General features: G+C 38.8%; 1 protein-coding gene across 1 annotated transcript in view; it reads left to right on the top strand.

The window, feature by feature from the left end:
- Positions 1–375: 375 nt before the first annotated feature.
- The window catches only part of LOC131430731 (diacylglycerol kinase eta), a 311,690-nt gene continuing 285,435 nt past the window's right edge, over positions 376–26,630 (top strand). Inside the window, exon 1 of the mRNA XM_058595923.1 lies at positions 376–1,771. Coding sequence (XP_058451906.1) covers positions 1,652–1,771 — 120 coding nt within the window. The 5' untranslated portion in view covers positions 376–1,651. The remainder of the gene's footprint in view (positions 1,772–26,630) is intronic.

Genomic DNA, 26,630 nt, shown 5'->3' on the forward strand with positions numbered 1-26,630 from the left:
TACCGGTACTGGCGGAACCGGAGGCACCCAGCCGTGCTACAAGCGGATCCTTTTAGCCTGATGATAATGACGGGACTGCGAGTATGGGTGTCGATTCGTAATATGTGCGTAAATGTTGGTATTCAGTGATGGCGGCACGCACACGAACTTCACTCTCCTTCTTCGGTTGTTCTCGCTCTGTATCGGTTTGATAAGGACGGTCTTTGCTGATTTCACACGTACACCATTGCAGACCACACGGCGTATCCTTGTACCGTGGACCGTAGAAACAGGGAGATAGATAGCAAGAGAGAGAGAGAGAGCGTGGTACACTGGTGCCGTTTAGGTGTACACACTGATCCACTGCCAGGACGGGGGACTCTAGCTCGAGAGCTGCCAAAGAGCATTCGCCTGTTATTGGGTGGAAGGGCTGCTGCTCGGGTGAAATTTCTGTTTTTCCTTCCTCCAGACCAAATCAAAAACCTCCAGTATAGCATAAAAACACAGAAAACTTTTTAAAAACGCTCAATCTAATTACTGTAGTGCGTAGGGCAGTGACAGTGGCAGTTTTGTTTCTTGGTGCCGTTTAGTCTTTCGTTGGCTTACTTTCGGTTCATTGCAATGAAAACTGGCTGGAGCGGATCGGCAGAGTCTACCTTGTTAGTTCTGTACGGGGTTCGTAGTTTGCGTGTGCAGCAGGTGGAATTTTCGCTAGGTGGAAGCCTGTAGAGACAAAGACTGGACTGGAATGTTGTGAAAATTTTTTCGGAAGGATTGTCGGCTCGCTGTACGGCAGGAAGAATGTAATCGCGTTTTTGCCGTGTCAGTTTCTGGAGCTGACAGCAATGCGAAAACGGGCGAGAGCGAAATAATTATCACAGAATAAAAAAAACATTATCGATAAGTGAAAATTATACAATGTCTAGCTAGTCTTTTTCTTGTGTAAAATATTGAAAAATCAACTTAGTTGCTCTACTGTAGTGAAAAAATCATATAGCAAAAGACGGGGGAAGTTTTACGAAAAATTCCGTGTTCATAAAATCTAGCGTAACTTCAAATCGCTCTTCGGACAACAGGAGAAGAGAGACAATCAGCATCAGCGACAAACAGCTCCCTGGGTGGCAGCAGACGACGACGACCGCAAATCGTCCCGTTTTTCCCGTGAACTGTGCCCGAAAGCGGAAATAATGAGGATTGATCACGCGGACAATGGAGTTCACAAGTGCATTACTCGACGTCGATGAGAAATGGATTGCACTGAAAAAAAGGAAGAAAAAAGTGCTAACCGAAAAGGATGACACGATCAAAACATCGAGTGCTGTTGCAAAACAACATTGTGATTTAAACGTGACAGACAGTGAACAGAAGAGTGGTTGGTTGGTTGGTTGTCTATTGCGAGAGGGCGAGAGAAAGGCGAGTGCTTCCTAGCCTAGAAAAGATAGGAACTGTACATCCCTAGTGTCTTTCTAAGAGAGACAACAGTTGACCAACAAACCCTCCCCAGGCTGGGTAAGCGGGTGGTTTATTTATCAGTGGAAGGGAGGAATAGCGGTAAACAAAATTAGCGCGTTCGGTGGGTTGTTCACAGTTTTTTTGTGTAGTTTAAACGAGCAGAGGAAAAAAATCCGGATCGATTAGTGTGTGCCATTCCACTGCTAGCTACTACGGAGGAATGGCTGCAGCACCGGAAAGTCCACGAACCGGGGACGAGTCTTCCGAGAGTGAAAACGAATGCGAACCGGCCAAAATTTTCCACCGGAAGTTGTCAACCAAGAAGGATGTCAAGTCAGCGGTAGGTATCATTACAAACGGAGCGGTAGGAAATATGTCTCTGCCGTTACGGGAGTTGGTGTCGGTTGGGTGTGTTCACATAAAATGCAGGAAATCGAATTGAAAACCTAGCGCTAGCGGAAAGGGGTGCAATGGATGAAATTGCCTATCAAAACTGGCACCGTGATGGGTTGATGATATCATCGATGGTTTGCAGTTGAGTGACGATATCGGAAATCTCACGGTCGCTGTGGATCGGTTGTACCAATTCAACTACTGCTGGGAAGTTATGAATGCCAGTACCACGTTTTTGCCAGGATGCTCATTCAACAGAACATCAAAAAGCGGTGTTCCAGTGCACTATTTTTTTTGCATTGCACAGTGGTCCAGGAAGCAAAATTAGCAGGAAACAAATGTTTACGCTTTTATTATTGGCCTTGGAGATTTGAAGTCTTCGGTAAATTAGTTGCACTTAATAAAGGCAAGTCCTAGAATAAACTATGAATTACAAAATTATTTCCAAATCTGAATGAGATAGAACAATGCATTCTTCCACAATAATTAAGAATAATCAATTTTTTGCAACTTTGTCGAAGATATCGGATGTGTATCTCTAACCGTTTTTATATTAGAACGGTTTGCATATCCTTATGGTTCTTCTTATTCTTAGTTATGGTTCTTCTTAAAAACAGTTTTTTTCGATAACTTTTTCATTTGAATTTTTTCAATAAAGTAATGTTCTTAGAAATTCAGGAGCCTAAAAAGGTGCAACTTTCAGTAAAAGAAGATATTTTTTATACTATCTGGTTCAATAGTTATGAAATATTTCAACAATAAAATAAGATTTTTAATGTGGAACACATCTTTATTTTTTATATAGGAGTGCAAATCAGAAACTCAAGGAAAAATACACGTAGAAATGTGGGCAGGTTTCAAACACTTAAAGCTCACTATATTTTGTATCATTTATTAATGTTATTTCATTATTTGATTGGAAATATTTCTAAGATTCGATTGGAATGTATCAAGCCACGTATTTTCAATTATAAATGATTGAAATTTTGATTAGTAGCGAGCAGTGTCCTTTTTTGTCTGCTAAAAATCTCCGGCATATCGGATTTCCCTACCATAGACGACGGTTTGGAAGGAGTAAGCGATATATCCAAAGGAAAGCATCACTCTGAGAAGTCAATCGATGCAAAAGCGAAACTGTTGGGAGCACGCGAATTTATAAATAACACATGGATCAATAAGTGCCGAGACTAAAGCAGAGATGGCACTCGTAGTAAACCAGTAACCACGTCTTTCAAGAGTTCTAACCTTTGCTTGAAACGGGTCAAAATTTTAAGTCGATCCGATCAGAAACAGCTGAGTTATCGAGGTTGGAGTAAAGTTGTTTTGTAGTTTGTTTAAAAAATGGAAAAAACTGAGTTTCGTGTTTTGATAAAACATTGTTTTTTAATGGGTAAAAACACCGTGCAAGTGAAACAATGGATTGAAAAATGTTATCCGGACTCTTGTCCATCAAAAGCAACGATTTGTCGGTGGTTCGCCGAGTTTAAACGTGGTCGTACCGACACAAATGACGCGGAACGCTCGGGTAGACCTGTGGAAGCCGTTACACCGGAAAATGTGAGTGAAGTGACAAAAATTATAACGAAAGATCGTAAAGTGAAGCTCCGTGAGATTGCTGAGATGACACAGATATCATATGGAAGTGTATCCACTATCCTTCATAAAAAATTGAACATGAAAAAGGTTTTTTCCAAGTGGGGGCCGCGATTGCTTTCGATGGAACAAAAACAGCAATGAACAAAACATTGAAAACAATGGTGAAATTGAACGAATTGAGCTTTGATCTGCTTCCCCACACCCCATACTCGCCAGATTTAGGCCCCAGTGACTACTGGCTCTTTGCTGATCTTAAAAAAATGCTCCAGGGAAAAAGATTTGGCTGAAATGAGGAGGTCATCGCTGAAACTGAAGCTTATTTTGAAGCGAAAGACAATTTTTTTTAAACATGGTATTGAAAAATTGGAAAAACGTTGGAACCATTGTATCACCCTAAAAGTTGATGAATAAAAAAAAATTTTGCAAAAAAAAAATGTTGTTTCCATTGTTAGTCTCGGGACTTATTGATCTATGTGTTAGAAGCGAAATTATAGCTATTGTTTCAGTCCTACGCGTAGCATGCTAGAGGTAGGTTGTTGCTAGACAGCAAGACAAAAAGTGCCATAAAACGATTTGAAGCTTTAATTGGTATGCTCTGATCTTGTGTCATGCAAGCTCGGATGAAATTCCATGTTATGTCGTTTCGCCTGAGAAATTGACAACTACCCCAGAGTACATGTTGAGTGCGTAAGATTAATTTCTAACTTATATTATATGAACTCGATTAATAATGAGAAATAGTTTATCGCTTCAACCGAAATCGCAGAATGGTTAAGCGTTAAGTTTCTCACGCTATAAAATATATTATATTATCCAATAAAATCACCTGACGACACCATATTTTTTCAGTCGCAGCTTGATATATTCGTGAACTGGTGTATTAGCAATAAAATGGTTTTAAATGCCTCGAAATGTTCCGTTATGTCGTTTACTCGCAAACGCTCGTTAATTAGGTACGACTATAACATTTCGCAGAATGTACTCAAACGTGAGTCTATCGTTAAAGATCTAGGTATCATTCTTGATATCAAGCTAGATTTCAAAAGTCATATCGACTATGTAATTTCTAAGGCATCCAAGCTTTTAGGTTTCGTTTTCCGCATCACCAAGAGCTTTGTCAATGTACATTGTCTAAAAGCATTATATTGTTCTTTAGTCCGCTCGACACTTGAATATTCAGCTGTTGTCTGGTCACCTCATTATCAAATCGACATAGAGCGGATTGTAGCCATTCAGCATAAATTTGTTAGATTTGCCCTGCGCAACCTACCTTGGAGAGATCCTGCTAATCTTCCTAGTTACATCGATCGCTGTAAGCTTATTGACTTGGATCGGTTTTTTTTTCGTCGAAATATCTCCAAGGCAACTTTCGTTGCTGATTTACTTCAATCACATATCGACTGTCCCGAGCTTTTGCAGTTGATTAATCTCGACATTCATCGACGTAATCAACGTTCCCACCCCTTTCTCAGATTACCTATTGCAAGAACAAATTATGGGTACAATGAGCCATTCTCCAGTATGTGCCGAACTTTCAACAACTGTTCCAATGTTTTCGATTTTCCTTTATGTCGAAATATGATTAAACGATTGTTTCGTAATCACTTGTCAGATTAGCCTTACGATCAGTATTTGTTTTGTAACCGACAATATTGTTTTTTCGTTCAACCCCCACTTCGTCTCTCCACCATCTTCATTGGACACTAACTAGATTTGCTCGCAGAAATTAACCCGGTCGTCCCTTCCTCTTTTTCTTTATCTATCACCATGCTTTCTTCGATCACTAATTAGATCTACATGCCGATTCTAACATCGTCGTTTTCTTTTCCTTCCGCAACCTTTTTAGTCACTAATTAGATCTACATGCCGATTCTAACATCGTCGTTAGTCCACGCTCCTTTACCACCTCCTCCACCAACCCTGGTACTCCATTCGCCTACCCACCTTTTTCTTCTCTCTCACCTTTTAAGAAAGAGCACTATTACTGCCATGCAATGCTTGGTGTCATCAACTAGTTATAGGATTATAGATTAAGTTTTCATTGTTAGTTTTAATTGTTAGTTTTTATTGTTAGTTCTAATTGTTAGTGTTAAGTCCAAATGTATCTGTTGGATCATTGTAATCTGTTGATACTGATGAGCCGTGTGGCATCCGGCGGAATTATTTTTTACCAAGAATTGATCCACTGGTTTCCTATTCCATGTCGTAAAAGGCCACAAAAATAGGAACTCCTAAGTCAAGGTGTATTTCCGTGCCGATGGCTGAATGGCTGCAGGAGGTTAAACATTGCAGTCGTGAACGGAATATCTTGGGTTTTTCCCTTACTGGATACACGCAATGCTTAGCAATCGACTTCTTTGTTCTTCGCTTCGGCAAGCAGAGATTAGAAAGCTGAGTGTCTGTGGGTGTCCTCAAGGTGGTGTACTATCCCCACTTTTATGGAACCTAGTCGCTGATGGTTTGTTAAGGAAACTTAGTAACCTTGGATTTCCGACTTATGGTTTTGCCGACGACTATCATATATTGATGACCGGAATAAGCATTAACACTCTCTTTGATTTAATGCAGCAAGCCCTGCGATCTGTTGCACAATGGTGTTGTCAGGTTGGATTATCTGTGAATCCGGGCAAAACATCAATGGTGCTTTTCACTCATCGTAGGATAATTACAGGAGCTCGTCCGTTGCAGTTCTTTGGTTCAGAGGTCACTGTGGTCGATCAAGTTAAATACGTCGGGGTTATTCTTGACTCAAAACTGAATTGGTCTGCTCACATTGACTTCAGGATTGAAGGAGCTTGCATGGCTTTCGGCCAATGCAGACGAGCTTTTAGAAAATCATGGGGACTCAAACCCAGATATATTCATTGGATCTACACAACTATTGTTAGACCAATTTTAGCATATGGATGTCTTGTATGGTGGCAGAAATGAGAAGTCGCGACAGTTCAGTCAAAGCTAAATCATCTCCTAAGGATGGTCCTAATGGCGATGACAGGAGCATTCACGACAACTCCTAATGCTGCTCTAGATGCGTATTAAACCACTACATGTGTTCCTAAAACAAGAAGCATTATCTTGTGCATACCGTCTTAGGGTTACAGGGCTTTGGAACAGTAACCCATTAGAATATGCTACCAGTCACACTCGCTTGTGGTCTCAAATGGTTCCGTGGGATGAGTATTTACTCGCTCCTAGTGACCTAACTCTCACATGCAGTTTTCCTTTTAAAACATTCAAAGTGAGCTATCCTCTTCGTTAGGAATGATTGTCTGGTTGTCTGGAACGACAACTTGATGAACACATAGTTTGTTTTACGGACGGTTCTCTGTTGAATGGTCGTGCTGGTGCTGGTATCTACTGTCGTGAAATAGGCTGGAGCAGTCTCATTCACTTGGTAGATACTGTACTGTGTTCCAAGCAGAAATCTACGCAATTCTGTGTGGAGTACAATCGGCACTTCAGCAGAGGATCTGTGGTAAACGTATTTATTTTTGTTCCGACAGTCAGGCAGCCTTAAAAGCACTCAGTTCGAATGACTCACGGTCGAATCTAGTGATCGCATGTCGAACTCAAATTGAAGACCTCAGCATTTCAAATGCTGTTTACTTCTTATGGGTACCCGGCCATTCTGGTATTACTGGAAATGAATGGGCTGATGAGTTGGCTAGAGCTGGTGCAACGAATGATTTCGTTGGTCCTGAACCAGCTTTACCACTTTCAACTAGTTGGATAAAGCACAAGATACGTTCTTGGGCTGCATCCAAACATGCCAGCTACTGGCGCAGCTTGCAAACTTGCGCTCAGACAAAAGCATTTCTACCAGATTTAGATCTGAAAATGTCAAAGTGTCTACTGCATTTCTCCAAGTATCATTGAAGTGTTCTGGTCAGAGCTCTGACTGGACATTGCAAACTCAATTATCACATGGCTACTATTCAACGTGCTGAGTATTATTCGTGTGATTTGTGTGAATGCGATTGTGGTACTTCATATCATCTGATATGTAACTGTCCCGCATTGACGCAGCTACGTATCCGGGTTTTTGGTTCTCCATACATGGTTGAGTCTGTGTATGCGGAGCTAAAATTGAAGGATATTCTCTCGTTTCTCACCCAATGTGGTAAGGAGCTATAGTCAGAAGAGTTCATCGTTCTTCCTGAAGTGAATGAATCCCTTCTGTATTCACCTTAAATAGGGTTTGGCAGATTGTTTGGCATCCTCTGGGGGGTACCGAATTTACTTCTGCTCGTACATACTGCGAGTCGATCTGCATTCTTCCGGGAGTGCAGAATGGTGTCGCTTTTGTAAGATCTCTAAATCCTCTCGGGGGTTGGAGGTTTTATTAACAGCAGACTGTTCGGGACCTCGTAGAGGTTCAGAATTTCCTTCTGCTTCCACTAAATGTGATCCTCAGCAGATTGTTCAGCATCCCTTAGGGGTGCAGAATTTACTTCTGCTTTTATGTGTTTTTGTGTCGTCAATTTTTCCCATCCTCCTAGTCCAACCCTTACCATTTCCTTTCAATCCTTCCCTCTTATATATCGGGAAAATGATGTTAAAAACAAATTGATGGCAAGGCACAAATCTCCAAATATCAAGGGGAACGTGCCATTTGAGCCAATTTGTTCTGATTCCTGATTCCTGATAGTTCTAATTGTTAGTGTTAAGTCCAAATGTATCTGTTGGATCATTGTAATCTGTTGATACTGATGAGGAGGTTTTATGCCTGCTGGAGAGAGAGATTGCCAAATTTCATCTCCATCAAGCTTTTCCCTGCTCCCAAATAAATAAATAAATAAATAAACCGCTTGCATACAAAACTTGAGCACAAGCTTGGCGAAGAGAAGCTTAAATATCAAAATCGTATCGCAAGTATGTACAACGATATAATTGCATACATTTGGGATATTGGTGTAATTTCGACGGCTATAAAACCAACAATGTTCGGTGTTGATTCCTAATCAACATCAATCTAAGCAGACTCTCGTGAAATTGTGGATTCAAAAGTCTGACGATTGAAAGGACTGTTTGATTGTAGATCATTAGAAATTGGTTGTCTTGTTCCACATCAATTGCTCGAACAACCCAATGGCACAGTGGTCCCAATCATGTAAAAACACGCGTTTTTTATTTGTGCTTCAGGGGTTAATTTTGAAGTTTCCATGTCTTCAGAAGAATTTCTGTTAGAAATAGTCCGCTTCCTTTAATATAATCAATGTTGACAGTAATCCACCTACAAGTGAGTTAAAACAATTATTTTGCATACAATACGAGATAGAGCATTTATGTCTTTAGAAAAATTGTAGATCATGTTCAAACAAGAAAACATGCCAAAAACATAAACAATTTAAAATGCATTGATGTCGAGATATGACGCACTGTTTAATAAGGACCCCCAAAATCTAGTATTACCATCATAACCTTTTTCAATTAATTTTTAGAATTTTCGGATGTTCTACAATTATATTTTAATTATCAGAATAGTTATTTTTGTCAAAGACTGCATATTTTTCAATTCACAAACTAAAAAGTTTTTGAGCAATTTAATTACAAAATACTACATGTCGTCAAATGGTGAGATAACTAAGTCCTCACAAGTTCCTATCTCTTGCCTCCCCGAGCGTCTATGATGACATTTAGTCAATAGAACGGCGTCTTTTTCAAAAATTCAAGCTTTCGTAGTTTTTTTGTTTTTTTTATTTTCTTTAAAAAAGATGTTCTTGATTAATTAACTTTCGAACCACATGTCTGCAGTTTTTGCGAAAAATATGTGAGTAATACAAAGTTGGAGTTCTGTGTTTTAGAACATCATTTGTATCCCTTTTAAATGGTTCTTATGGTAGGCAGACCAATGGGTCTGTTTTACAATATAAAAGAGGTAGGAATGTGTTCATTTTACAATCACCATAAATAAATGGAGGCGCATTGTCGCAAACAACGAAGACTTGAAAATTTAAAAAGGTGGGTGTGTAATGTCAGAGACATAACTGGATGTCGTGAATACAAAAACAACTGACATGTTCCTTAACACTTCCGAATATCAATTAGTTGATCAATTGTATGAATTATGCAAGCATTCTCCTTTTCCACATTTTTCGCAAAAATAAAAAAGGCTTCACTTGATCTCGATTACTGTGAATTTCACACAGCGAAAAGTGCACAAATCTAACCAAACTGTTCCAGATTTGCACTAAACTGAGGAAATTAACTTTCGATATGCGAACAACAAATCGTAATAGTTCTTTAGAGCCATTAGAACGGCTGATTTTGTGTAATGCTCTCTACCGTTGCTTTTTCACCAATGTAAATGACTGGCAGCTGTCACGTAATCGCTCTTGTCGGAAGCGAAACTAGCTTTGCAAACGACACAAAATACATCTGATCGCAGTGGCGATAGAATCTAAACTAATCCAATTTTTGTTGAGAGGTTTGTTTTTATCTGATTTCGTTTGTAGCTTTTTCACTAATGGGAGGTCCTAACAGCTATAAAAATAGCCGCATACAGAATTTTAATGTCGATTATTTCATTTCAGATTTGCATAATTCATTGAAAGGGATTCGTTTCTAGCATTCAGAAGGACCAAATTTAGGAACTCACTGCGATATTCAACACTTTTCGGAACATTTTTCTCGAACGATTTGTTATACAGCAGCAGATATTTTGTTCTCTTCCTCAGAACGCGTTTTGATTGGCTGGTGTTGACATGGGTCAAATGAGACAGGTTTTTCAATAGTGTACTATTGAAATACATCAATGCTTTTGCTATACACGTTTAAGTTGAAAAATTTCGATTCTATTGGTAGTTAGATTATATGAATCCTTTCACAGATCACTGAGCTATGAGCTTTAAAAATACGAGCAAGGCAAACGCGCCTTATGGATTATCCCCTTTGACACTCGTTTATATCAAACATTTCAGAAAAGTTTAATTTTGAATTATTTGAGATTAAGTCACACAACTGATAATTTTATCATAAAATTGTGATCATATTTCCGATGGCGTGTAGCAAAAATTATGTTGATTCGTTAGATACAACAAGAGATATTCACGATCAAAAACTTATCACTCTTTCAGAGGGTACATTTTGAAAAGGCACCCCATAGTAAAGTAAGTCGTATTCACAACAAGAAAATGTATAACACAGAAACAAAAACTACCGCATCGATAATTTTTGGATATGTTATGTAAAAATGTTTAAGCTTTTAAAGGGAAATATAAAGTTATATAGTTGCCATTGGTCTACCTACCATGAAAACCGCTAAAACTGGCATACAAATGACGTTCAAAAACACAAAACTCCAACTTTGTAATACTTACGTACCTACCTGGATACCTGGATGGCTACAGCGTGACTTCACGCCAGTGCCGGCCGTATTGTAGAGCTCCATCTTCGTCGGTCTTGGGCGATGTTTTCCAGTTCCCCTGAACGGTTAGGGATCCCAGGTCTTTTTCGACCTTCCACGAAGTCGTCGATCTCAACCAGGTTCTCTACTGAATTTCGCAATTCTTTCTTCCATCATTCGCACTAAGTGACCAGCCCACTGAAGAGTGTCGTACAGAGCCACCTGAAGGATCAGTGTCTTATAAAGAGCGAGTTTCGTTTCTGTTTGCCGGTTGTGAGGCCTCAGCTGGTTAGGTAATCCGTAAAAGGCCCTATTCGCAACTGCAATACGTATTTTCACTCTACGGGAAACATCATTGTCACATGTCACAAGTGTTCCAAGGTAAACAAATTCTTCGACAACTTCAAACACATCCCCATCAATCGTTACGTCAGCACCAACACCACTAGGCCTGCCTCTGTCTCTACCCGCAACCACGTACTTCGTCTTGGTAGAGTTGATGGTCAAGCCTATCAAGTCTCCTTCTTCAGAGGAACAAATATCTCCTCCACTGCCCTACGATCGATGATAGTGCCATTCCCCTGCACGCCAGATGTCCTAATCGCACCTTCAAGTGCAATGTTGAACAGTGAATTTGATAGCGCATCATCCTGCTTTAATCCATCTAACCACACAAACGAGGTTGACACTTCGTCTGCAATCCGAACACTCTGCCATAGTTCATTTCTTTTTACTGGGTCGTACGCTGCTTCGAAATCAATAAACAGATGGTGAGTCTGCAAGTTGTACTCCCGGAACTTATCTAGGATCGTCCGCTGTTCCGTCGCTGATCGTCCCTCGCGAAAACCAACCTGGTATTCGCCGACGAAGGACTTCTCAAGCAGTCTCAGTCTGTTAAACAGGATGCGCGACAGTAATTTGTACGCCGAAATCAGAAGGGTTATTGTCGCACTGTAGTCTTTGCCCTTTCTTGTATATTGGGCATATGAAGCTATCCAACCAGCCAGTAGTCAATTCTTCATCATCTCATGTTCTTAGGAGGATATGGTGAATCGATTGGTGCAGCTGCTCACTTCCGCGTTTGAGAAGTTCGACCGGGATCTCTTCTTTCCCAGCAGCCTTACTGTTTTTCAGTTCGCTCAGAGCCTTCTCAACCTCATCCAGTATTGCTAGTTCCACTGCTTGACCGTCCTCTTCTACATCTATCCTGTTTCTTGATACGCTTACATCTTCACCGTTCTACAAATCTTTGAAGTGTTCCTTCCACCTGGCTGCCATCATTGGGTTGTCTGTCAGTAAATTTCCTTCGCGGTCGTTGCACATGGCGGGCACTGACGCAGTCTTGTGCCGCTTCCTGTGGTGGATTTGTTTCTCATCTGATCTTACTCAATAGAGAACGGTACAGGGTAGACCGTTCTCTATTGAGACGGGTACCAGCCACTTGCATTCGGCTTCTGGCAGTGTTTTTCTCATTCGTTATTCGCTGGCACTCCTCACCGAACCAGCCATTTCGTTGGCATCGCTGAGAGGTACCAATCACTGGGTCAAAACCATCCTCCTTTACCGGGGCTTTGGTTGGATCTCAGGTTCTGAAAAGTTTTACGTTTTTCGGACATGCTACTATAGAGATCCGGCATTGGTAGCACATATTTTCCCAAAAACGGCAGACATTTCTTGACAAAATATCCACGAATTAGCGGAATTGGTCGAGTGGTTCAAAACACAAAACGTCCATTTTACAACATAACATCCGACTTTCGGAAATATAGGGTAAAGTGTGTTAAACATTTTTTACCATTACTGAAAGGGGCGAAAACCCGTAAAAAGTTTTCTAAATCGAACAAACTGATTTCGATTATTCCTTTAAGAATCGAAGAAAATTATTTAGAAGAATACCACAGTGTTATATATAATAGTATGATTGATATGAGAAAGGCAACATTACACCACTAGATGGATTAAAACAGGTTTTTTTTAATTTTTTTTCAAAATAATTTCATTTGTCCCTAAGTTTGTGAAAATCGGTTCAGATATCTCGGAGAAGATCTAATGAGATTATTAGACACAGACACACACCCACAGACATTGTTTAACATAACGAATTGAGTCGATTATCATACTCGGCCCTCCGACATAGTATTCGTAGTGATCTATTCTGCATGTTTATATCCTAAATAGGGACGTTATTACTGCTAAAAGTTATTTAATAAGTAGCAACCGATTATTAGACGCCTTATACGAATATAATGTTTATTCAATCGAAACAAAACCTTACATCGAAAAGCTGTCTAATTATTTTTTTAAGCAAACGACAACTGCCAAACTTGCATAGCAGAAAGATCACATGAAAACTTTTGTTCATAAAAGTCTAGAATGCTTAAAAACGCGAAGAGGGTGTTTTGACCAGCAGGGGGTCTTTATAATAGTTTTCTCTATTTTGACTATCTTGAAGTTATTCAGATTTCTTGACCAAAAATCATTCCCTCTAACTTCGCACTGTTGTCGTTGCGAAAAAACAATGGAGAAAATCATAAGACTGTTCAACAAAATCTCTATTTTTTAAAGAAGTTCAATTTTACTTAGTAAGAAAGAGCTGAGTTTAAGCATTTTATTTAGTATAGAAAAACAACTTATTTCGTTGGGTAAACAAATTTTCACCTCTACTCGAAACTTAGCAAAGGAGCATCTCATAAATATCAAACTGCTTCCGTGACCTTTCGCTACAGCGACGTTAGTTTAGGACTTGTTTGACGTAGTTGAAAAGTTCATGTTTTTAGTAGCAACTTTTTCCTGTTTGTTTTGTTTCTAACCAAGCCAATATTTGTTTCGACTTGGGAAACTTGGTTTCTGAGAAAAACCAGTCAAGTATCGATTACTGTTTTGTTTCATAAAACGAGAAAACTGAGAAACAACAAACTGCTCGGGGAAAGAGTAATTAAATTCCGGTGAAAACCCGGCTCATGTATATTTTAATACTGTTACAATGTACTGTCGAAGTAACTTTGTTGCCGTTTCGCGAATGATCGCAGTTAGGTCTAGGTCCACTAACCAGCAAGAATGATTTCAGTCGATAACCATACCGTATCAATTGTTATAACAGATCGGCTGAAAAGTTCGTATCGTTTCTATGAGAGGGCGGCACTAGAATTAAATCCATACCATTTTCAGTTAGTGCCAACCTTCAAAAGATACGTGTATAAATTTGACAGCTGTCTGATTATTAGTTTGTGAGATATTGCATTTTGAGTGAAGCTACTTTTGTTATTGTGAAAAAAATGGAAAAAAAGGAATTTTGTGTGTTGATGAAACACTACTTTTTGATGAAAAAAAGTGCCGCCGATACCAAAAAATGGCTTGATGAGTGTTATCCAGACTCTGCACCGGGCGAAGCAACAATTCGTAAGTGGTTTGCAAAATTTCGTACTGGTCATATGAGCACCGAAGACGATGAACGCAGTGGACGTCCAAAAGAGGCTGTTACCGATGAAAACGTGAAAAAAATCCACAAAATGATTTTCAATGACCGTAAAGTGAAGTTGATCGAGATAGCTGACACCCTAAAGATATCGAAGGAACGTGTTGGACATATTATTCACGAATATTTGGATATGAGAAAGCTTTGTGCAAAATGGGTGCCGCGTGAGCTCACAATCGATCAAAAACAACAACGAAAAACCATGCTGAAATTGAACAAATTGGGCTTCGAATTGCTCCCTCATCCACCATATTCTTCAGATTTGGCCCCCAGTGACTTTTTCCTGTTCTCAGACCTCAAGAGAATGCTCGCTGGTAAAAAATTTAGAAGCAATGAAGAGGTAATCGCTGAAACTGAGGCCTATTTTGAGGCAAAGGACAAATCGTACTACAAAAATGGTATCGAAAAGTTGGAAGATCGCTATATTCGCTGTATCGCCTCTGATGGCAATTATGTTGAATTTTGGCAAACAATGTGTGTTTCTATTGAACGATACGAACTTTTCAGCCGAACTGTTACCATTTCAAAACAGTGAATTCTCTGTATAATTACACTATCGCACATGTGATTGACGGAAACCAACGTCGATTCAATCTTGATTTCCTGGTATTTTAGAACGATTGCCCAGTTCGGAGCAAACATAACCCATCATTAGGGCACCGAGGCCATACGTTCAGAAGGTTGAGTTGTGGTTCCAACTGTTTACAACATGTTCCCACATCTACATTCGAATCTGTGTGCTTTTCTGATAAATTCCTTTCCCTTGGTGTTGTTTGATGTCTTTAAAGGTAACGAGTGCCACCGTCAGCAATGGAAGCGCACCCGCTCCGCACTGTTCAGAATAACTTTGATGTGAATCTCGTTAGTCGTAGGTTGCTTTCTGGGTTCTACTAGAGTACACCCAAATAGTGAATCACACAAACCAGTTACAAACACGTATCTGAAATCCATATATATTCAGATGCATCTCGATGAAGCACTGTATTGTTGTCAATTTTTGTTCAGAATTTCTGGGTTTGCTTGAAACCGGTATGGAAATCTATTCGATGGTCTTGGATGTTGGTGTTCGTTTGTCCGATTTCTTGTAGGGTACAGTGTAGGGTGCAGTGTTGGTGATTGGCGATCATTTCTCCGAGAGCGGCTCGATATTGCTCTGCATTTCAGTCAACATCGTCAACTTGGTATCAGGTACTACAAGAACTCACTACTTCTCAATCCGTGAGTCGTGAGAGAGTGTTTCTACTATTCTTCGCTCAGACATACAGTATGAGTATGTCACGACTCTTACCAAAATAGAGACAGTTTTGCAATGATCGGCGCTGTTTAGAATTTACCAAGAGAGAATCGCAAGTGGTAAAAATTTGGCAGAAGATCGAATCTATGATTCGAATTAAAGGTTCTCATACTAGGTTCAAACATTTCGAAACTCGAGTGCGGAACTTTCACAGACGTATTCATAGACACAACTTGTACAACGGTTTCCTTCATACAACATATGTATATAGTTATAATAAACGGCACGATATATTTTTTAGAGAAACTACTATGAAACAGAAAGAAAATCCCTTTAACAGAGTTTTCTCCACCTTATTATTTAATCATTTCCATGTTGTAAGGAACACTTGATACATTCCTTTCCCTTCAAAAAAATAGTCTTAAGGCAACCATTTCGGAGCAAGAACTAATTGTGCCATGTTTTTTTTCCATAAATACGTGTATTTCTTAAGGCAGTTTACATAAGTTTTTCTTCGCCGTAGTATCAATTTTACATAAAATTCTTATCCTAGTATAATTCTAAAATAGTCACAACGATTTGAATTTATTAAAACATATTCCTCTTATTACTTAAATATCATCTTACATAATTCGCCAATAATTATGAAATCTACTCGGAAATATTATTTGAACCAAACGATTATCTTCTATAAATTATAAAATAAGCTGTTATTTTTAGACATTTTGTTGATAATTTCATAAAGTATTTCGAGTTTGTTTATACCATTACATAATTTGACCTGTACCAAGTTTGGTAAGAAGTTACACTGGAATAAACATAATCATGCGCCAATAACGTTCCTTTTGCGATTGTGATGCCATACAATAGTAAAATAATTCAATCTTCCTGTATGGAATCGGTTCGCAAAACGAGAATGAACGACCGTTTGTTGTTTTAGAAAGAATCCTCACAGCAGCGTGCTAATCTGTGAAGCACAGACGGGAAACGTTTGCACTCGCACTGATGTGCATTCTTTGTTCGATGAACCATGCTTGTTTCTTGTTGTTACCGAAATGGATAGATTTTTGACAATTCACCGAAACCTCCATTTACGAACTCAACGGGGGTTCGTAAAAAGAGGTAGTTGCTAAAAAAAGTTTGCGTTATTTGGGATTTGGTTCGTGAAAAAAGTTCACGTTGTTTATAATTTACTTCGCTAAAAAAATTTTTGTGTAATGAATGTGGAAAACGCCCATCTTATGGCTATTTGAGGAACGGATGTGAAGAGTAAGTGCAAGAAAATGAAGTTTGGGCTAGTTTTAAAATCCAAGACTTCTGGTTTCTTGATATTACTTCTTCTTCTGGTTTCTTGATATTCCTTGAAAACCCTTAAAATATGGGTATTTTCTAGAAGAATTGATGAAATTCCGGTACAATATGGGTATTTTCTAGAAGAATTGATGAAAAGGTGCCGGAAAACAATGTTTAGGGTCCAAGATGGCGACCTCCGTATCATCTGTATTAGTTGAAATCTTATACAATATGGGTATTTTCGAGAAGGATTTGATGTGGTGCTATAAAAACGATGTTTGTGATCGTCCCGAATCCAAGATGACCACTTCCGGTCTATTGATATTTCTTAAACAATACTCACAATATGGACATTTTCAGAACAGATTTGGTGTGTGGGTACCGAAAAAAAATGTGTGTGGTCGTTTTGAAATCCAGTTCTCTCCGAAAATACCCATATTGTAAGTGTTTCAAAGGAATATCAAGAAACCGGAGGTCGCCATCTTGGATTAAATAACCACCTCAAATATCGTTTTCCGACATCTACTCATCAATCCCGTTCTGGAAATACCCACATTGGAAGAATTTTCAATGAATATCAAGAAACCGGAAGTCGCCATCTTGAATTTCAGAACCACCTCAAGCATCATTTTCCGGAATCTACTTTTTAAACCCGTTCCAAAAATACCCTTATTGTAGTAGTTTCCATGAAATATGGATGAGCCGGAAATCGCTTTCGATGTATACCAAAACCTCTTCTTACGAAGTAGGTTCGTAGGAAATGTTTACGTTATTTTTAATTTGGTTCGTAAAAAAAAGATTACGTTATTTGGGACTTGGTTCGTAAAAAGAGTTACGTAAAAAGAGGTAACGTATAAAAAGTGTTCGTAACTGCATGTTGCTCTTTGACCCTCATATGAAATTGATGTAGGACTGCTGTCGATAAGAGGCAGATCTTTTTAAAAATGCCCATTTATTTCGCTACAAATGTCCGAACAAATCGGTTGTCTCTCGTTTGGCGAACGGCGCCCAAAGTAAATCTGCCACTTGTTTGTGTGTATCAGTGACGACACTTATTCTGATTGAAAATCGGTTTTATAAAATAAAATTAATGTATATGAGGAAATTCATTTAAGGGGCGGGTAGGGTCTAACACTTTTGAAAAATCATTTATTATTTTCTTTATATTTTCCTATAGTGAAAAATTTCGAGAATTTTCTGTGAAATTTTCAAGCCTATTGGAACGAACCTCTGGAAGTTATGGACCTTTATCTATGGCTATCTCATTCTACGAAGTAGCAAGAGCTCGGCGCACAGGTCCAAGATTTCTACTTCGATTGACTTCAAAACTTGACAAAACATTCTTGAAATGTTTCATTATAATAAATTATAGAAGAAAAAATAGGCTTTTTTGAAAATGTGGCTCCCTGGAGTAATTAATTGTTTCCATTGATTTTATAGACAAAAAACTTTAAACGCGTTTTTCTCGAAAGCAGGTTTTGAAAGTCCGTGTCCATCGTCATTCAAAAACTACCACTGCACCAATTTTTTTCAAATTTTGAATACAATTCCTACATATGAAAAACGTGTTTAATCCACCTAGCAGTGAGATGATACCTTTTTTTATCAATCTGCATGTGTTTTTGCATGAATATTCTTCGGTGTTTAAGTTTTCATGACATTATTTTAATGACCGTCGTTTTAAGCGACAATTTGAGATTTTAATCACTCATTACTCTGTAATGTCGAAACTGCAAATCGGATCGAATTTAAATCTAGAAGTGTGATAATCGATTAAAGATGCCATGATATGTAAGTTCCACTTTAGAGTTTGCGGTAATTTAAGGTACTTCCAGAGGCGGTATTCAGGAACCAGCATAGCCCAAACCGATTCGTATGGCCATATGACGAATAAATTACAACAGTTTTGAGTCCAACTTTGAAGCTCAATCCCATCTTCTATATTGGTTTGAATTTTAAAAATTCATCATCATGTAATTCGAGAACCGGAATTCTTAATTGGATAAAATTAATTAATTTTGTATATAAGTTTACTTTAATTTGAATTTTTGTTTCTGATATTTGATTATGCTTTTTTTAAGAAAACGATTGAGCTTTGAGAAACGATTTTATACTGGAACCGGAATTCTAAAATCGGTATGGCCGAAGTCAGATAAATTCTCCTGAATAGCTGTATACTTTACATTTGTTTCAAAATATTTGAAAATCAGTGAAGACATCTTTGAGAAATCATAGCCCGAATTAAATTTTTAGGTGCCTTCTGAATCGACAAAAAGTTAATTTTTTTATCGGTTATCCAAATCTGCTAACCCGATAAACCTGATTAATTTATGTGGAATAGACATTTTTATACCAATCACCCTGTATCCCCGAAACCGGATGTTTTTTTTTCCATAAATACGTTTATTTCTTAAGGCAGTTTACATAAGTTTTTCTTCGCCGTAGCATCACTTTTACATAATATTCTTATCCTAATTTAATTCTAACATAGTCACAACGTTTTGCATTTATTAAAACATATTCTCTTATTACTTAAATATCATCTTAGGTAACTCGTCATTAATTATGAAATCTACTCGGAAATATTATTTGAACCAAACGATTAACTTCTATAAATTATAAAATAAGCTGTTATTTTCAGACATTTTGTTAATAATTTCATAAACTGTTTCGAGTTTGTTTGTATCATTACATTATTTTTATTCTAATTTAGCTATTGGTTGAACTCATGGACGCAGCTGGGATCAGAACTAAGTCTTGAAAGGGGCCTTTATTAAATTGAAACTCCAGTTTTCTTTATGAAATGATAAATAAGTTTCATGTATGAAAGGTCACGACAAGCAAGAATGTCTCGAACTGGGATATTGGATAGTCTACCTTGGGTACGCAAAGAATTTATTAGTTGAGATCTGACATCACGATACTCCACGCATGTCCAAACGACATGATCAATATCTCGATAACCTTCGCCAGAAGCACAATGATTAGTCTCGGAGAGCCCAATTCGAAGGAGATGTGCATCTAACGAGTAGTGATTGGACATGAGTCTGGACATCACACGAATGAAATCTCTACTCACATCCAGTCCCCTGAACCATGCCTTTGTCGATATTTTCGGAATAATTGAGTGCATCCACCGACCCAGATCATCTTTATCCCAAGAAGCTTGCCAGCTGGCAAGTGTTCTTTGGCGAGACGAGTTATAGAATTCGTTGAAAGCAATTGGTCTCTCATAAATTTCACCCTCAATAGCACCACGTTTGGCTAAAATATCGGCTCTTTCATTGCCAGGAATGGAGCAATGAGCCGGGACCCAGACTATAGTGATTAGATAATTATTGTTCAATATGTCGTTCAGGCACTGTTTTATTTTGCCCAGGAAAAACGGTTCAGTCTTGCCAGTCATGTTTGAGCGAATGGCTTCAATTGCACTCAGACTATCTGTGTAGAGGAAATAATGGTTTGGAATTAATGTGACGATTACACTCAAACTATAATGAACTGCTGCTAGCTCTGCTATATAAACAGATGCAGGTTCTTGAAGCCTAAATGAGGCCGAAACATTATTGTTGAACATACCAAACCCTGTCGCTTCTTCAATTCGCGATCCGTCCGTGTAAAACATTTTCTCAGAGTCAATATGCCTGAACTTACTTGAAAATATTTTTGGGATTTCCGTCGAACGTAGATGATCCGGGATTCCACGCACTTCGCGCTGCATGGATGTATCGAAAAATAAAGTTGAGTCAGGGACATTTAGGAGGCTGACACGGATAGGAATATATCTTGAAGGGTTGATTTCCTGTGACATATGGTTAAAATATACTGTCATGAATTTTGTTTGAGATCGAAGCTCGACTAGTCGTTCGAAATTATTAATTACCATGGGATTCAGCACCTCACATCTTATTAGCAGGCGTGATGAAAGCTCCCAAAATCGATCTTTTAATGGAAGAACTCCCGCCAGAACTTCAAGACTCATTGTATGTGTCGAATGCATGCACCCTAAAGCAATTCGCCAACAATGATACTGAATTCGCTCCAGTTTGATAATATGAGAGTTTGCAGCGGAACGAAAGCAAACGCATCCATATTCCATCACTGAAAGTATCGTTGTCTGATACAATTTTATTAGATCTTCCGGATGAGCACCCCACCAAGATCCTGTTATTGTTCGAAGAAAATTTACTCTTTGTTGGCATTTTGTTATCAGAAACCTAATGTGTCCTCCCCACGTGCATTTGGAATCGAACCACACCCCGAGGTATTTAAAAGTTAAAACCTGTTGGATCATTCTTCCCATCATATGGAGCTGAAGCTGCGCGGGATCATGCTTTCTTGAAAAGACGACTAACTCTGTTTTCTCCGCAGAGAATTCGATACCAAGATGAACAGCCCAATCGGACAAGTTATCTAAGGTATCTTGCAATGGTTTATGCAGATCAATAGCTTTGGGTCCAGTAACTGAAACCATGCCATCATCTGCCAATTGCCTTAGTGTACATGGGGTTACTAGACAGCTGTCAATGTCATTTACGTAAAAATTATAGAGGAGCGGATTGAGGCATGAGCCTTGCGGGAGACCCATGTAACTATTTCTGAGTGTTGCCAAATCGCCATGTGAAAAATGCATGTGTTTCTCTGACAAAAGGTTGTGCAAATAATTATTTATAACCGCTGGGAGTCCATTTTGGTGAAGCTTGTCTGAAAGAACATCAATGGAAACTGAATCAAATGCTCCTTTAATGTCTAAAAATACAGATGCCATTTGTTGCTTTTGAGCGAAGGCAATTTGGATGTCAGACGAAAGTAATGCAAGGCAATCATTCGTCCCTTTATTTCTACGGAAGCCAAACTGAGTATCTGACAACAAACCGTTCGTCTCGACCCAAGTGTCGAGACGTCGTAGAATAATTTTTTCGAACAATTTTCTGATGCAGGACAACATCGCAATGGGTCTATATGAGTTGTGATTGGAAGCTGGTTTCCCCGGTTTTTGAATGGCGATAACTTTCACTTGTCTCCAGTCAGGTGGAACAATATTTTGCTCAAGAAACTTGTTGAACAATTCCAACAAACGTCTTTTTGCGAGGTTGGGCAGATTCTTCACCAAGTTGAATTTAATTCTGTCCAACCCTGGAGCGTTATTGTTACAAGACAAGAGTGCTATAGAAAATTCCATCATTGAAAATGGGTTATTAATAAAACCATTATTTGGAGGAGATTCCCGTATAATGCTCTGCGTAGGAACAGAATCTGGGCAAACTTTCCTAGCAAAGTCAAATATCCATCGGTTCGAGTATTCATCACTCTCATTGCCCACGTTACGATTCCTCATTCGTCTGGCCGTGTTCCAAAGAGTGCTCATTGAGGTATCTCTTGACAAACCTTCGACAAAATGTCTCCAATAGCTACATTTTTTGGCTCGAAGTATGCTCTTGTACTTGGTTTCTAAAACCATAAGTTTTTCAAAATTCTGAGGAGTTCCTCCTCCCCGTTTTAGAAACGTCTTGCAAGCATTTTGTTTTGCGAGTTTAGCCTCTGAGCACTCTTTGTCCCACCAGGGGTTGGGAGGCCTTCTGTTAGTCGTTGGCCCAGGAAAGCGTTTAGTTTGGGATTGTTCGGCTGCCTCCAGAATCGAACAAATGAGGAAGTCATATTCTTCAAGTGGAGGGAGCTCTTCCATTGAATTCAAAATACTAGAGATACTACTTTGGTATTTAATCCAGTCGATATTTTTTGTCAAATCATATGGAATACTAGCGGAAGTAGCAATGCAATTGCTACTGCTAATTGAGATGATGATTGGTAAATGATCGCTACCGTGTAAATCAGGCAGTATTTTCCAGGTGCAATCTAGTCGAATTGATGTTGAGCAAAGAGATAGATCTAATGCACTTGGGCGTGCCGGAGGTCTTGGGATCCGTGTCATGCTACCCATATTTAATACCGTCATGCTAAAATTGTCACAAATGTTTTGTATTAAAGATGATCTGCTATCATTGTAAACGGAGCCCCTCATAATACCGTGCGAATTTAAATCCCCCAGAATCAATCGTGGTGCAGGAAGGGCTTCAACCATTTCATTAAGCTGTTGCTGTCCAACTTGTGCTTTTGGAGGAATATAAACCGAAGCTATGCAAATATCTTTGCCTTTAATGTTTATTTGGCAAGCAACAACTTCTATACTAGAAGTTGAAGGGATGTTTAATCTATAAAAGGAATAGCATTTCTTAATTCCCAAAAGCACTCCACCATACGGAGAGTCTCTATCGAGACGTATAATGTTAAAATCATTAAAATTTAAAGCTATGTTTGAAGTAAGCCATGTTTCGCATAAAGCAAATACATCACATTTTTGACTATGCAATAATATTTTAAATGAATCAAGTTTTGGCATGATGCTTCGACAATTCCACTGCAGGACAGTGATTGTATCATTTGCGACGGGTGATAAATTATCCATCAAAAGATACAAAACCTGAGACAATTGGCCATTGAGCTGATAACTGCTTCAAAAAGGTTCTAGCTATTGGAAGGAATGCCATTATGAGGGTCTTTAAGGGTTCAGATATATTGAATGCTGAGAAAATCCATTCAACAATTTCCGAAAACTTCAGTAATCCTGTTGGTGGCTGTGAAATGGAGCCCACAGGATTATTACCTTTTTCTGTGCTAGATCCTGGATTAGTTTGTGAATTTGACAAACCAGGAGGCACAATCTTTGGTTTTGACTTTTTTTGTTTAACACGGGGATCTTTTTTTGAAGATGAAATTTTAGGTGTCTTTTTTGGTAATTTGGAGGAAGACTTCTTTCTCTTAACTGACCCTTGGGTAGTGATAAACGAATTACCTTCACTATTTTCGTCAGAGTCAGAGTCCTCTGGTTCCTCTAGATTTGAAAACCCGTTTTCGGTTTCCAAAGGGGGGACATCAATGACCGTTTTAAGCATTTCTGCATATGTGCGCTTAGACCGTGCTTTTAAAGAAAGCTTAATTTTGTCTTTGTGCACTTTAAATGCAGTGCATACTGAAATATCATCATGAGGACTATTCCCACAATAAATACATTTTTCAATTTCCTTGTTGCAATCATTATCTTTATGAGGCCCTTCACACTTAATACATTTTGGTTTATTACTACAGTAAGTAGCTGTGTGGCCGAATTTTTTGCAGTTCGTACAATTCATTACATTTGGAACAAAAAGCCGAACAGGGAGGCGAATTTTATCGACATAGACATGGGACGGCAACGCAGACCCGGCAAATGTCACTCGAAACGAGTCTGATGGGCGATAAACTTTTTTTTCCTCTTCATGAACTACTGAGTACAGTTGTTTGCACTCCAGTATTTTCACACCCTCAAGCATAGAGTTCTTGAAACGACCAACACCATGCTTGAGTAAATCATCTACCGAAAGACTCGCTTCGGTAACAACACCGTCAATTTCGACATCTTTGGAGGGTATGTAAACTTTATACTCTTTATTGAAATGTTCCGAAGAGACAATATCATTCGAGTGTTTCAAATTATTTACCACAACACGAATTTTATCGTTATTTACTTTTATGATCTCTTTGACTGAAGAGTATCGTGATGTCAAACCTTTATTAATTTGAAAAATGTTTAATGGCTTTGATATACGTCTAAAAAAGACTATCCAAGGCCCAGAAGAGCTCTCCTGATATTTTTTCGTTCGTGGGGGTATCGGATTCATGCTAGGATTTACGTCCATGGATTCATCCATTACATTAAAATTTTTAACTAAACTTTAAAATAAAATTTGAAACCAACACTACACAGTACTCAATCAAAAGGAAAAGAAAAAACTTCTACCTTGAAATTGTTGTCTATCTCCGTTGCACTGCCGTGTAGATCCTCGTTGCTCTAGATGTTCTTGTTGGATGCTGATTGTTGGATGTGATGCTACTGCTACCTGACATCCAGCACCACTCGATTTCCGATTTACTTTTGTCTTCGCCAGCTGCAACCAGCGCAGGTCACCGGTGTATAGCTGCGTGTTGTATGGCAGTGGAAAGACCGAGTTGTCTTGTCTCCTTCTTCCTAGTGCTCCGCACCGATATGCTTCTGCACCGAAGTGCCTTCGCACCGGTGTGCCTTTGCACTCTCCTGCTTCTATGTGCCTTTGCACTCTTCCTCTTCGATGTGCCTTTGCACTCTCCTGCTCAGCACTTGTGGCTGTATATTGCGGCCTGGGTAGAGTTTGGGAAACGCCCTTTGTTGTTTCCTTCACCAGCTTGGCCCAGCACTAGGGCTCCCTTATGCAGCACGACTATACGTTTTAACGGCTGCTGCCAACAGGTCTCTACCTGTAGTTCAACCGTTGTCGTATTTAACGCGTGTAAACCAACCAGCGTTATTAAACTGTACGCTTCTATACACAACCTTCTCGGTTGAACGGCTATTACTGAAACCGGATGTTGGATCTGGCTGAAGAGCAAAATGTTTTATAAAATCTTGAAACTTTTCATTTGAATCTTAGATGATTCTTAGAATTCATTTGAATCTTAGATCGGTTCTGCCATCTACGAGTAGAATGAGTGACACAATTTTGATTTCGTTTCATATATCATCCTGTAGTTCCGGAACCAGAGGTTGGAACCAAACATAATTCAGGAACTTTGTTTGGGAGCATACGACTTTTCGTATGAATCTGAATTTGTAGAAAAGAAATTTTCAGAGAAAATTGAGTGAAATTATTTGTCATACACGCATTTGCTGGTCTCGACGAACTGATTCAAATGGTATATGGATGTTATGTTCTTCCAGCATTTATTGCTGTAAGTAGCTTAAAACAATATAATTAAAGAAAAATCTGCCATCATCTGGTTTATATATGTCATATTCGAACGATTATGTTGCCAAAAACGAGCCGTGCTAAAATCGGTCCGAGGCTAAATGTCATGGAAAAGGATGCTGTACACAGTCTTTTTGGTACTTAGAAACAATTGTATGTAACAGAATAAAAAATCGTGTTTTCCGTTGCTCCCAAGCATTGCTTTGTCATACAGCGCTCAAAACTCCTACTGCTGGAATAGGGGGAAAAGTCGTTTAAACAAAAATTTCGATATCTCCGTTAAAAATGGACGGATTTTAACAATCTATGGCTTGTTGGATAGGTATTATCGTGCGGAATCTAAGTCTGAAAACATATTCTGTTTTCAAGGTCAATTGTGACAGATACTACCAAAAGACTGAAAATTTTGACATAAAACTTCGTATAACTCAAAAAGTAAACATCCGATCTCAAAACCATTCAATAGCGTTTTGGGTGACGGGGAGACCTTTCATTTGCAACTAGTTTGATCAAAATCGGCCCAGCCATCTCTGAGATCTCGACCTCTTAGTTGACAACACACATACAGACACACACATACACACATACACACACACACACAGACATTTGCTCAGTTCGTCGAGATGAATCGATTGGTATATGTCATTCGGCCCTCCGGGCCTCGGAAAATTTTTCGAAAGTTTGAGCGAATTCTATACCTATTTTTATATATATAAAAAAAGGTAAAACCAGACCCAACGTTTTCCTTTTTGTTGTTTTTTTACGTTGGAGATGTTTAACAGCTACAAAATAGCGGCTATTTTCCTGAAAAATCGTAGTTTTCACTTTGAACAACAACCAAAAATTTTAAAAATGAAAAAAAAAAATCAAACACAAACGTTGGAGTCTAGAAAAACTTCTTTTCTAACTATGCTGCGTGCATTTGTTCACTTCTGATTAGTTTGTGCTGAGATACAGTGGACAACGCAAATCATGATTTATAAGAAGCATCCTCAAAAATACCTCATCACCGACTTATTTCTCAATATTTTTCCACGAAAAAAT

This window comes from Malaya genurostris, chromosome 2 (assembly GCF_030247185.1).
Source record: "Malaya genurostris strain Urasoe2022 chromosome 2, Malgen_1.1, whole genome shotgun sequence".
NCBI lineage: Eukaryota > Metazoa > Arthropoda > Insecta > Diptera > Culicidae > Malaya > Malaya genurostris.